The sequence below is a fragment of the Dromiciops gliroides genome, chromosome 5, assembly GCF_019393635.1.
Source record: "Dromiciops gliroides isolate mDroGli1 chromosome 5, mDroGli1.pri, whole genome shotgun sequence".
In the NCBI taxonomy this organism is placed as follows: Eukaryota; Metazoa; Chordata; class Mammalia; order Microbiotheria; family Microbiotheriidae; genus Dromiciops; species Dromiciops gliroides.
In genome coordinates, this window is record NC_057865.1 from 22,765,831 (window position 1) to 22,779,820 (window position 13,990).

The following is a 13,990-nucleotide window of genomic DNA, read 5'->3' on the forward strand; positions in this document are numbered from 1 at the left end:
GAGACCCGGGGCTCTTAGCAGATTGCACACTCGGTACAGGTCAAGGGTGTGGTACGGCAGCTAAAGAAGCAGATGGGACTGAGACTTTGTTAAGGGAAGCATAGCATCCCGTCCGAGGAGGTGATGGTCTTGCTTGCGAGCTGGTCAGACACTGAACTGGAGTGTTGTGGTTGGGTCAGTGTGCCCCATCTTAGTCCAGCAGTGAGCATTTATTAAGCACCTACTATGTGCTGGAAACTGTGCAAAGTAAAGAAAGGCTAAAAGAGGGCTTGCCCTCAAAGAACTTCCATTGTAATGGGCAAGAAGCCTGAGGGCTTTAACAAGCTGGAAAGCAGGTTTGGTTCATGCCAGTTGAAGGTTCTAGGGCCGTTCAGCTGGAGAAGAAAAGACACGTTTGTGGGGGTTGGGGACAGGTGAGACATGCCTGTGCTCTTTGAGTATCTGAAGAGACTTCAGATAGGAGACAGATTCTACTCCCTCATCTTGGTCCCAGAAGCTGGAGAGAAGGGCATATTTAGGTTTGACAGGGAAAGAAAAAAAAAGGCTTCACTGCAAATGAAGGCCCCCCAAAAGTGATTGGGCTGTCCCAGGATGGGGGGTGGCTTCCTTCCTACTGGGAGGCTTCAAGCAGAGGCTGGGAGAGCGCACCCATGGCTGGGTCCAATGGTGTTCTATGAACAAAATAAGCCAATTTGCAAAGCTTCAGACTAAAGTTTGTTGCTTGGTCTCTTGGGGGCCATAGGAGAAACTGCTGGTTCAACTTTGTTTTAGGGGATGGGGCTGAAAACAGGACTCTTATGAGGGCTGGCCCTTCTGGATGGTGGTGAAAATAGACTGATTTGGCTGCAGGGAATTTTCAGCAGCTTGCCTTCTCTGTCAGAGCCAGAATCTCGGGGAATCATTATGTGAACATACAAGCACATGGTATTGATTCAAAGTAGGAAGAATTGGGAGGTCAGTACTGCAGTTAATGAATGTGTTTACTTGTCTGTTCTCTGGAAGGCTTTTCTCCTGATAGAGTCAAAGACAAATTGTATTTAATTTTTGAATAAGCAAGACAGTAGGAGGTGACAGATTTCATGTGGACTGTAAACACTGGTCATGCAGAGATTGAAGAGAAAGGGGAAAGGAAGATTCTCCCAGCTTGCTAGCTAATCTGGACCAATTATAAGAGGGTATCCTCTGGAAAAGGACCATCAGAAATAAATATTGTCTGCAAAACCTTGACGCCTTGAGGAGAAGGTTGGCTGGAATCTGGTAATGTGTTTCCCTCTTCCTGGGTGGAAATGCTTTTTGCCCAAAACTGAGTAACTTCTTTATCAGGGAGTTCTTTCAGAAATTTCCCTTTTGCATCTTTTTTGGGAAGGAAGAGGCCTACCACTGGGTAGGAGGTGCCTGTCTATTGGAAAACACTTCTTAGGAAGTTCTAGGGGCTCCTTCTTGTCTCTTGGATGAAATCCAAATTCTCTGTTTGGCTACGAAAGCTCGTCACAAAGGGGTCCGACCTGCTTTTTCGGGCCTGCCTTCTTCTGTTCCCTCATATGACAAGCCATTTCCTGTCTCTGTATCTTTGCATAGGCTGTACCCTTACCTGAAATCCTCTCCCTCTTTACTTTCATGCCTTAGAATCCCTAGTTCCCTTCAAGTTCTTTTCTGATCCATCCCCTCTAGCCTATTGTTACTATGTCTGACTCCTCTCTATAAAATGCAATAACAATATCACCTACTTCATAATAACCGCATCTGCGTGGCTGGTACACACTAGGTGTTTAAAAAATGCTTACTGAGGATGAACATATTAGTCATTGCCCCTCAGCCTGGGGAAATGCTTATGATACAGACAATCACCCACCAATCCAGTGGGTCATTCTTTGGCTAACGGTAGTAGTCATGCCTCTTCTTTTTCTAAGACACTTTTTTTTCCAGAAGCAGAGATAAGGACGGAATGCTTTCCAAGCTTAGAGGAGTTGAGAGAAAAGGAAGTGGTGGTGGTGAATGTAGATGGCTTTTCTTCCACATTAGGCTAAAAAAGGGAAGAGAGCTATGGGGATGGTAGGGTCAAGGGAGGCCTCCTTTGATACTTGTTGGTCTCAGGGTCTCCTAGCTAAGAAGGAAGGCTGCATACCCAAAGGAAATGGATTGGGAAGATAAGAGGAAAAAAGAAACCAGGAGTTAGAAAAAGGGTGGAGGGTGGGGGGAGTAAAGGTCTTTTCCATGCCATTCGGTTCTGAGAGCGCTTTCCAGCAAGACCGACATGGTAGAGACTGAACTGATTGGACTCTCCCACCTCCCTTCTTCCTCTCTTAGCTCCCCACTCTTAAAATTCAGCATTGTGCCAGGCCTCTATTTCCTGTCTCTAGACTTGTGTGGACTGGGATTGTATAAGGATCACTAGATGACTGGAGTGGGGTGTACTAGAAAGCATTTTGGCTAGGGAGTGAAGAGACATGGGTTCAGATCTTGCTTCATTATTGATTATCCACATGATCTTGGACAAGTCATTTTACTTCTGTGGGACTCAGTTTCCTGATCTTCTTCCTATGATTCTATGAAGCTTCTAAAGCAAACGTCCCCCAGTTGTTTTCAGATGGAATCCTAGGATCCAGAGCTGGAAGGGACCTTAGAGACTGTGCAGTCCAGCCCCGTCCCCTCATTTCACGGTGGAGGAAACTGAGGCCCCATGAGGTGACGCGCCCTGCTCAAAGACACACAGGGAAATGAGCGGGTCGGGTGTCCTTTCTCCTTCCCGCAGGTCTAGAGAGGACAGCCTAGGTGTGAGGGTCAGAAAGCTGGTCTCAGAGCTGGACCTCGCCGTGGGGGCCTCCTTCTAAAGGGTCACCACCTCCTCCAGTCTTTCTCTGTCGCTTTATCTGCGCTTGACTTGGCTGCCGTCCCTCCCCATCCCCTCATGCTTGACTTAGCTGTGTTTATCTCTTCCAGCTCCCTCTCTGCCCCTCCCACCCTCTCAGTAGATGATAAGCTCCCTCAAAGGTAGGGACCGTTTGGTTCCCATCTCTGCATCCCCGGCTTCCAGCACGGAGCCCAGCACATTGTAGACACAGAATAAATCCTTGTTGAAGTCGGGGGAAATAAAGGCTGTTAAGAGAGACTGTGTTCAGACCACTATGTGACCAAGAAGTGAATTAAGCTTGGGAGTTTTGTGTGGGGGAATAAAGCTTGAATTGGGGAAGGAACGGGTTATCTCCCCCTTTGTTGCCAAAGATGGTGTTCCAAGGTAAAGGGGATGGGGGAGAGAGCGTTGGGTTAGAGTTTCCCTCTTCTCTAGGGTCTAAGTGTGGGCATCCACACATATCTCTAGTGTCAGAAGGATCGTTGTTGGGAAACTGTCTGCTAGTTGATGAAATGACGCCAATAAAATCTGATGTGTTGGCAGCCTGTGGTTGTTTGTAATTTGTTTTGCATGCATTTTGGGGGGGGGGGCAGGGCAATGAGGGTTAAGTGACTTGCCCAGGGTCACACAGCTAGTAAGTGTCAAGTGTCTGAGGCTGGATTTGAACTCACGTCCTCCTGAATCCAGGGCCAGGGCTTTATCCACTGTGCCACCTTATGTACGGTTTAGTGGCCCCATTTCTATTTGACTTTGACACCACAGTTCTACATGACTGTAAGTTATTGTGTAAGGGCTGGGGATTCAAAGAAAAAGTGGAATAAATTTTGCTCCCAGCTTATGTCCTAGTGGAGGAGACAACAAACATAAACATATATACAAGATGCATACGTGGTTGATACAAACCATATAGATTTAGAAGGGCCTTGGAGTACATAGATGCCATTCCCCCCCATTTTACAGATCAAGGAAATAGAGGCCTAGAGGAGCAATGTGATTTCCCCAAGCTCACCCAGGTAACAGATGACAGACAGTGTCAGGATTTGAACCTAGGTCCTGTGACATGGAAATCCAGGGCTGTTTTCCACTGCTCGCAGAACTTGTGTCTGTAAATGTGGTTCACAGGGCAGTGTTGTCCTCGCCATAGGCCAGATCGATGGTTCTTGCTAGCGATGTCTTCATCTTGGGGATCCTCTGCTTCTCGTTTGCTCTTCCCGCTGGTTTGCAAACTCAGTTTTTCCATCTTTTGAGCCAAACACTTGAAGTGGGAGACTTGTATCCCAGAGACATTTGGCCATGGTTTTTCTCCCCTCCAGTTCTGGAGTCTTTAGCTCATCACTTAACCTCTCTGGGTTGATGCACTGTGAAGGGATGGGTTTTCCCCGTCTCCACCATGTTGCTGTTGACGAGTGTGCTCTGATGCTCCGAGAGTCATTGGTAGGAGGGGTTCTATCTGGTGCTAAGTTTCTGTGGCCTAGGAAGGCTTTGAGGAGGGCCCCTCCTTCAAAAGGACCATACCCTCCAACGCTCTCTCCCTCTCAGCGTTGCTGTGCTTGCCACATGCCTGGGGCTCTAGGTCCCCTGAGGGTCTGGGACTCTTCCAGTGGCACAGAATGAAACTCATCTGACCTACTCTGGGTGTCCTCCCGTAAGTTCTTCACGAGGAGGCCACCCATCCTGCTGGGGGTGGGCTAGGGGCTAGACCTTCCTAATTCTCCTCGTGTTAAGACCTCATCTTTTTTAAAGTTTTAGGTCACATGTATCATAAAGTGTTCAAGACATTGAAAACTGACCATATGCAGGTTTCTTTTTCTATGGGGAACAGAGGAGGGGGTGTTGATGGAGACAACAAAGGAAAAGTGAGACTCTTGTGCTCTCATTAGGGTTTTTTGTTTTAATGTGACATCTACACAGGACTACATGTCTAGAGGTAGAGGGGGCTTTAGTGGGCATTTGGCCCAACCCCTTCCTTTTTTTTTTTTTTTTTTTTGCAGGGCATTGAGGGTTAAGTGACTTGCCCAGGGTCACACAGCTAGTTAAGTGTCAAGTGTCTGAGGCTGGATTTGAACTCAGGTCCTCCTGAATCCAAGGCCAGTGCTTTTATCCACTGCACCACCTAGCTGCCCCCAACCCCTTCCTTTTACAGAAGAGGAATTTGAGCCCCACAAAGAGGAAGTGACTTGTCCAAGGCCACAAAGATGGCAAGGCTGGGCCCCTTTGACTCCCATACTCTTTAGGCTAGACTGGACTGACCAAAGAGCGTGGTGCCCCAGGGTGACCCGGCTCCAGGCCCAGCCAGGGATGGACACGGCTTGCCCTCCCACCTGCCATCTTGGTTCAGCCTGCAGGAACAAGAACCATGTTCTCCCTCCCGCTCCTCGTCGGGTGGTAGCGTTTGTGGCTGTTTTTGTTCCAGGCTTCAGCTTCCCAAGAAATCAGAAGCGACGAGGAGGAGACCGATAATGAGGAGAGCGGGGACGATTCATCGGGGGAGTCGGAGGAGCACCGCAGCGTCGTCCTCCACCTGATCTCGCAGCTCAGATTCGGAATGGACCTCACCAAAGTATGCAGGCTCCCCCAGGCTCCCCCAGGCTCCCGGCCTGGGCTTCCTGCCTGGGGTTGGCCAATCTGGGGCTGTCCTACTGTGTGCTGGGCGGGGCGGCGGGGTGGGGAGATAGGCCTGGGAGGCCCAGGGCTCCTTGTCTTACTTAGAAGGGGTTTCAGCCCTAGGGGGTGGAGGTCCCACGGAGAGGAAGTGCCCGGCAGGTGCTCTGCCTCGGAAGGCCAGACTTTTCTCAGTTGGAGAGTCAGATTCTCATGTGGAGGTTGAGACTCGGCCATCCTCAGAAGCTTGGCCGAAGCATGGGGCTTCTTGGAGCTTCATGGAGCACTTGCTCTCTTTGGGGCTCGGTTTTCTCATCGGGCCAGTGGGCGGGCTGGATGGGGGGCTTGCTGGGGCCGCATGGCTGCCCCTGAATCCCATGTTCCAGGCCAGCAGCCATCCTCATTTCCTGTCTATACACTCCTCATCCAGCCCTGGGTGGTCCCTCCTCTTCCTCTCCTCCTCTGTGGCCTCCTGCCTATCTTACCTTGCATTATTGATTACCTTTATCATTTTTCTGCTTTCTCCCGGCTAGATTGTAAGTGCTTAAGGGCGGGCACCACCCACACCCTATTGTCTTTGGCATCCCCAGAGTGCTGCTTGGAAGAGGAAGGGGGATGCCCAGCACGGAATGGCAGAGGGGGGAAGGGAAGGGAATGGGAAGAAGTATGTATAAAGTGCCTACTGTGTGCCTGCAACTACTAAGCACTTTTTCAGCCTCACAACAGCCCTGTGATGGGTGTGTGTGTGTGTGTGTGTGTGTGTGTGCTGTTACTCCCATTTTACAGATGAGGAAACTGAGGAAACACACCATGGTGACCGCTAACATTTGCATAGCACCTACTGTGTGCCAAGCACAGTGCTAAGTGTGGGGAGAGGGGCTGCCTTTCTTTCCCTTAATTCCTTGTTCTTGCCCTTTCTGTTGTGGGCCAATCTCTCAGCGGTTTGGAGGCTTGGGCAGGAGGCCCAGGGAGGGACGGCTGCTAAGTAGGCCTCGGAGGTGTCCAGAAGGGAAGCAGACCCCCCAGGGCCTTGCCTTGTCCCCGGCCCCAGACACAGATGTCGCCGGCCCACTGGCCAGAGAAATTGTTTTCTCTGTACCCACAATGAAGTATCCCTGGGCTGAGGGTTGTAAGGACTTCCATGGAGGAGGGGGAGTTGACTAAAGACCAGGGACCAGTCTGTCCTAAAGCATTTATTAATGGCTGAATGACACATCGTTCATTGAGTGCCTACTGTGTGCTAAGTACTATGCTAACCTCGGGGTGGGGGGTGCCTAGGTAAGTACCGACTCAAAATCAATGACACTCTTGGTCCCTGGGAAACTTCCTTCCTAACCCTGGGAGACCCCAACTATTGAGAGGGGTAGATGGATTGGAAATGGTGTGGAACTTGATGGAGAGATGGTGAAGGGAGCTGTGGGTGAATTGATCAACATGCCCTTTCCTGCAGAAATGACACTGGCTTAATTATGTTTAATTAATTTAACTAATTAATGCAATGGAAAGAGATAAGCAGGCTGGGCTCAGGGGGCACATGTGAGAAGTCCAGGTAGGGTGGTTGGATCCCGGGCCTAGAAATGAGGGGCAACTGGGGCAGCTAGGTGGCGTAGTGGATAAAGCACTGGGCTTGGATTCAGGGGGACCCGAGTTCAAATCCAGCCTCAGGAAAATGCAGTGGGCCACCTTGGGAGCAGGTGGCCAGGAGAAGCGAGGGGGGACATCACAAGAGGACACAAGCTAGGCGAGGCGGCCCCAGAGTGCTCTGTGGTTCTGTAATGGGGATGGCAACTCAATGGCATTCAGTAAACATTTATTAGACACCTGCTGTATGCCAGGCACCGTGCTGAGTCCTTTACCCAACTACATATTAATGTTCATCGTTGTTGTTATTGTTAACAAACTGCTCCAGCCACTTCTAAGTGACCATGCATGGCTGCCTCTAGTGCTCTCAGAAAGACCCCCCCCTCCCTCCCATCCCCCATAGCGTTTCCTGCTGCTCGACTGTCCCTCTTTTTTTGTGGTTCCTTTTCATGGTGCTAATCTTCCTGTAAGGAACTACCTGGGGATGAGCAAGTGAGCCTCCCGTTGATTGATGGAGCATTAGAGTTAATTCGTTGATTGCTGGGTCTCCGGCAAAGCCCTCTGTCGTTTCCTCGCGAAAAGTTGAGGGGATTCTGTTTATTTTAATGGGAGAGAAGGCCAGTGTTATTGATAGCCCAATACAATTGATCTGCTGGTTTTGGCCCATGTGGACACCATCCTTCTGAACAGCCGGCTTATCATTCATCCGCCAGGTCTCAGGCAGACAGTCCAATTAGTGTCCCTTCCCAGGACTGGCCGTGGTGCTCCAGGCCCTGATGCCCAGGAAGCAAATGATGAAGTGGCTTAAGTGGCTTAAGACTTAACAAAACAGTGGTAAAAGTAATAATAAAGCCACCAGAAGACCTCAAAGGGACCAGGAGAAGCAGTGTTATAAAAATGAAGTGAAAGAATGAATGCATGAAAGAATAAAAGAAAGGAAAGAAGGGAGGAAAAAAAGAGAGTGAAAGGAAGAAACAAGTGCCCTGAGATTTTACTTCCCTGGGAGATTTGGAGGGAATTGCCAAGGACGTCTTCTGGGATTTGTTGGGCTGTCCTGTGGAAGAAGGATGAGCTGTGCTGTGCTTGGGCCCTCTGAGATGGAGCTGGGAGAAGTGGGAGGTAGATAACACCAGCCCGAGCTTCTGGAGGGATCCAAGATTTTCAAAGTGCTGTAGATGCCCAGGGTTCCCAGTTAAATGGTAGAGGTGGGGCACCATCCCAACCCTTCCTCCCCCCAATTCCAGAGCTCACTTGGACTTGTATTTGAATCTCAGGCACCTTGCCCAATGTCTGGCACAGAGTAGGTATTTTGTAAGCATTTGCTGATTAATGTATGAAACAGGGCCCCCTTATATTTTCTTCTGATCTCCCACCATCTGATCTTAAAGCACTTTGTTTTTCTCCTAAGCATTCAGTAGCAGCCAGAAGGGTTCGGGTTCGGGTTTGGGTTAGATAGCACAGAGTGTTGGGCCTGGAATCAGGAAGGTGGCCAGAGTTCAAACCCAGCCTCAGATACTTACTAGCTGTGTGACCTTGGGCAAGTCACTTTACCCCTGTTTGCCTCAGTATTTTAAACCATAAAATGGAGATAATAACAGCCCCTACCTTCCAGTGTTGTTGTAAGGATTGAATGAGATTGAGCCATTGGACAATAGGTTGGCAAACCTATGGAAGGCAAGTGTTTGGCGCTGGTGGTAGGGAAGCTGGATGGGAAGAGCAGGCCCTGTGGAGCCCTGGGACAGTGACTGAGTGATTAATGATGGGCCACTGCAAAAAGCAGTGAAAAGGCTGAAGAAAAGTGCAGCAGGAGGGCCCTCCCCGAGGAACCCAATAGAAGCCGTGGTCCCGGTCCTGACCGACATGCAGTTTTCTCAGTGAGCCGATGGATCATGTTGCAAGTTTTGTAAAGTTTTGGGCTCAAAGAAAATTTAAAGCTGAAGGGACCTTTGAGATCGTCCAGTCTGATCCCCTTATTTTATAGATGAAAAAATTCATAAGTAGCCAGGCCGAGATTTGAACTCGCATCCTCTGACTTCAGATCCATTGCTTTTTCCTCTTTCCCACACATGCTGCAAAAGCAAGGGGAAATTTGGGGTTAACCACTGATTAACTAGGATTTGTTGGAGATGAGTATGGTATAAAAGAGATATTTGGCATTCTTTTATCTGAACAGTCATAAAGCGTGGGATTTGGCCTCATTTCCATCTGTGCATGATTGTGGGATGTCTCCTTACTTTTTTTTGGGGGGGGGGGTGAGGCAATTGGGGTTAAGTGACTTGTCCAGGGTCACACAGCTACTATGTCTGAGGCCAGATTTGAACTCAGGTCCTCCTGACTCCAGGGTTGGTGCTTTAACCACTGTGCCACCTAGCTGCCCCTGTCTCCTCATTTTTAAAGAAAAAAAAAGCTACTAAGTATCTGAGGAAGATTTGAACTCAGGTCTTCATGACTCCAGGCCCAGACCTCTCTCTATTGTGCCCATAATGGAATTTACTCATGAATATACTGAAAAACATTGTGATTTCCTCTATCTTCATGTACCTCTAGAATAGTCATTTAAGGGGTAACTTAGTGCTATTTTGTGGGGACAGCTAGGTGGCCCACTGGATAGAGCGCCAGGCCTGGCATCAGGAAGATCTGAGTTCAAATTCAACTTCAGACATTTACTAGCTGTGTGATGCCCTGGACAAGTCACCTAACCCTGTTTGCCTTAATTTCCTCATCTATAAAAGAGTTGGAGAAGGAAATGACCAACCACTCCAGTATCTTTGCTAGGAAAATCCCCAGTGGGATCACGGAGAGTTGGATATGACTGAAAAATGACTGAACAACAAAGTGCTGTTTTGTGTCTGGGATTTTTCTTAAAATGTATTAAGGAGAGTTGATTGGTCGCTACCATTTTGCAGCAGATGCTCTTATAAAAGAGTTTTGGCGGCTAGGTGGCACAGTGGATAAAGCACCGGCCCTGGATTCAGGAGGACCTGAGTTCAAATCCAGTCTCAGACACTTGACACTTACTAGCTGTGTGACCCTGGGCAAGTCACTTAACCCCCATTGCCCTGCCAAAAAAAAAAAAAGAGTTTTTGTGTCGAATGAGCAACAACAGTAGGAAAGAAAGAACAATCCATACACAGAATGTGTTCATTCTGATGAGGTGTGTGGAAGGACACTTTTGTCCTGAGCTGGCTAGGGCTGTGGAAGGGCCAGAGGAAGGGGAGGGGTCAGGATGCTGTGGTCAGTCCTAGGGCCGCTACAGTTGGACCTTCCCAACTGGGGCTATTTGGAGTCAGTGCCATCCCTCACACTGGGCTTTTTTTTTTTTTTTTTTGAGTGAGGCAATTAGGCTTAAGTGACTTGCCCAGGGTCTTAAGTGTCTGAGGCTAGATTTGAACTCAGGTACTCCTGACTCCAGGGCCAGTGCTCTATCCACTGTGCCACCTAGCTGCCCCACACTTTGGGCTTTTGCCAAGTACACGGAGATGGATCTGCTGGGGAATAGAATTGCCCTAAGATGGGAGAGAACTGTTTAAAGCAAGCCTGAGCTTGACTTGAATGCTGCAATTGCAAAGGTGCCTTAAAGGTAGGGGAAGAGAGGTGTCCTGTTCTGTAAATGAGAAATCATAATTCTTGCCTTGACTCGGCGATTGCTACATTTTGATAAACATTAAAAGTCACATTGCTTAAAAATTATAAAGTCCCTGACAACTGAGGAGCAGTGCCCATCCATCTGTTTGTTCATTCATTCACTCACTCAGTCACTCAGTCACTCAGTCACTCAGTCACTCACTCAGTCACTCACTCAGTCACTCAGTCACTCACTCAGTCACTCAGTCACTCACTCAGTCACTCAGTCACTCACTCACTCACTCATTCACTCACTCAGTCACTCAGTCACTCACTCAGTCACTCAGTCACTCAGTCACTCACTCACTCACTCACTCACTCACTCAGTCACTCACTCACTCAGTCACTCACTCACTCACTCAGTCACTCACTCACTCACTCACTCAGTCACTCACTCAGTCACTCAGTCACTCACTCAGTCACTCAGTCACTCACTCAGTCACTCAGTCACTCAGTCACTCAGTCACTCAGTCACTCACTCACTCTGTCACTCAGTCACTCACTCACTCACTCACTCACTCACTCAGTCACTCACTCAGTCACTCACTCAGTCACTCACTCACTCACTCACTCAGTCACTCACTCACTCAGTCACTCACTCACTCACTCAGTCACTCACTCAGTCACTCACTCAGTCACTCACTCACTCACTCACTCAGTCACTCACTCACTCAGTCACTCACTCACTCACTCAGTCACTCACTCAGTCACTCACTCAGTCAGTCACTCACTCACTCAGTCACTCACTCAGTCAGTCACTCACTCAGTCAGTCACTCACTCACTCACTCACTCACTCAGTCACTCAGTCACTCACTCACTCACTCACTCACTCACTCACTCACTCACTCAGTCACTCACTCAGTCACTCACTCACTCACTCAGTCACTCACTCACTCACTCAGTCACTCACTCACTCACTCAGTCACTCACTCAGTCACTCAGTCACTCACTCACTCAGTCACTCACTCAGTCACTCACTCACTCAGTCAGTCACTCACTCACTCACTCACTCACTCACTCAGTCACTCACTCACTCACTCACTCACTCACTCAGTCACTCACTCACTCACTCACTCAGTCACTCACTCACTCAGTCACTCACTCACTCAGTCACTCAGTCACTCACTCAGTCAGTCACTCACTCACTCACTCAGTCACTCACTCACTCACTCACTCAGTCACTCACTCACTCACTCAGTCAGTCACTCACTCAGTCACTCACTCACTCACTCAGTCACTCACTCACTCAGTCACTCACTCACTCAGTCACTCAGTCACTCACTCACTCAGTCACTCAGTCACTCACTCACTCAGTCACTCAGTCACTCACTCACTCAGTCACTCACTCACTCAGTCACTCAGTCACTCACTCACTCAGTCACTCACTCACTCACTCACTCAGTCACTCACTCACTCAGTCACTCACTCACTCAGTCACTCACTCACTCACTCAGTCACTCACTCAGTCACTCACTCAGTCACTCACTCACTCACTCAGTCACTCACTCACTCAGTCACTCACTCAGTCACTCACTCACTCACTCAGTCACTCAGTCACTCACTCACTCACTCACTCAGTCACTCACTCAGTCACTCACTCACTCAGTCACTCAGTCACTCAGTCACTCACTCACTCAGTCACTCAGTCACTCACTCACTCACTCACTCACTCACTCACTCAGTCACTCAGTCACTCACTCACTCAGTCAGTCACTCACTCACTCACTCACTCAGTCACTCAGTCACTCAGTCACTCACTCACTCAGTCACTCAGTCACTCAGTCACTCAGTCACTCAGTCACTCAGTCACTCACTCACTCACTCAGTCACTCACTCACTCACTCAGTCACTCAGTCACTCAGTCACTCACTCACTCACTCACTCAGTCACTCAGTCACTCACTCACTCACTCACTCACTCAGTCACTCACTCAGTCACTCAGTCACTCAGTCACTCACTCACTCACTCACTCAGTCACTCAGTCACTCAGTCACTCAGTCACTCACTCAGTCAGTCACTCACTCAGTCACTCACTCACTCAGTCACTCAGTCACTCAGTCACTCACTCAGTCACTCACTCACTCAGTCACTCACTCACTCAGTCACTCAGTCACTCACTCAGTCACTCAGTCACTCACTCAGTCACTCAGTCACTCAGTCACTCAGTCACTCAGTCACTCACTCACTCACTCAGTCACTCAGTCACTCAGTCACTCACTCACTCAGTCACTCAGTCACTCACTCACTCACTCACTCACTCAGTCACTCAGTCACTCACTCAGTCACTCAGTCACTCACTCACTCAGTCACTCAGTCACTCACTCACTCACTCAGTCACTCAGTCACTCAGTCACTCAGTCACTCAGTCACTCACTCAGTCAGTCAGTCAGTCACTCACTCACTCACTCAGTCACTCAGTCACTCACTCAGTCACTCACTCACTCAGTCACTCACTCACTCAGTCACTCACTCACTCAGTCACTCAGTCACTCACTCAGTCACTCAGTCACTCACTCACTCAGTCACTCAGTCACTCACTCAGTCACTCAGTCACTCAGTCACTCAGTCACTCAGTCACAAACTCTCCATTCTTTTTGGGGCCAGGTGAGTGGAACATGTCACCATCTGACATGGACATGAGTAGAGTCTCACTCGGGGCAGAGGATAAAACCGACAAAATTCCAGCCTTGCTCCTTGGTGCCTTTTAACCTTGAGCAGGTCACTGCCCCAGTGGAATATGAAAAACATCAATATAAAAGATATTTTAAAAATCCTGATAGCGCATCCGAGGGGCTGCACATGCCTCAGTTGAATGGAATTGAGTGGTGTCCCTGCCCCCTGCACCCCAGGGATGCTCTGACAGTCTGAAGCTCCCCAGGTGTGTCCCGTAGCTCACGCTTCATTCTCTGAAGCCTCCTGAAAAATCTCCGTTTTTTCAGTGCTGGTGACTCTTTCCTGATCCATCAGCTCGTAACTGATGTTAGGGAAGAGGTGACAACATGCCTCCTTTTGCTGTTGTTTTTCCCCCCGTCTTCACAGCTATAAATAATATAGGCTGGGGCGTGGGGGGGGGTGGTGGTAAGAGAAGCTTGTGTGTTCAGAGAAATGACAGTTGGAGGAGAGAGAAGATGATTTTTGACAGGGGAAGGAAAGGAACAGAGCCAGTATGGAAAAGCCCAGCAAGAAGAGGCATAGGGGCTGGGTTCAAATTCTGCCTCTCATACTTCTCTGACCTTGGACGAGTTCCTTAGCTTCCCTTATCTGATAATCGAGGAGCTTGGGCTCACTGGTCTCTGTGATCTTATGACTCGATGACCTCTGAGGTCTCTTTT

The 13,990-nt window shown here is 49.0% G+C and overlaps 1 protein-coding gene across 2 annotated transcripts in view; it reads left to right on the forward strand.

Annotated features, from left to right (window-relative positions):
* The window catches only part of OSBPL10 (oxysterol binding protein like 10), a 233,233-nt gene that overhangs the window by 193,727 nt on the left and 25,516 nt on the right, over positions 1–13,990 (forward strand). For both annotated transcript variants that reach the window (XM_043965396.1, XM_043965397.1), the window contains one exon: positions 5,265–5,411. In XM_043965396.1, coding sequence (XP_043821331.1) covers positions 5,265–5,411 — 147 coding nt within the window. The remainder of the gene's footprint in view (positions 1–5,264; positions 5,412–13,990) is intronic.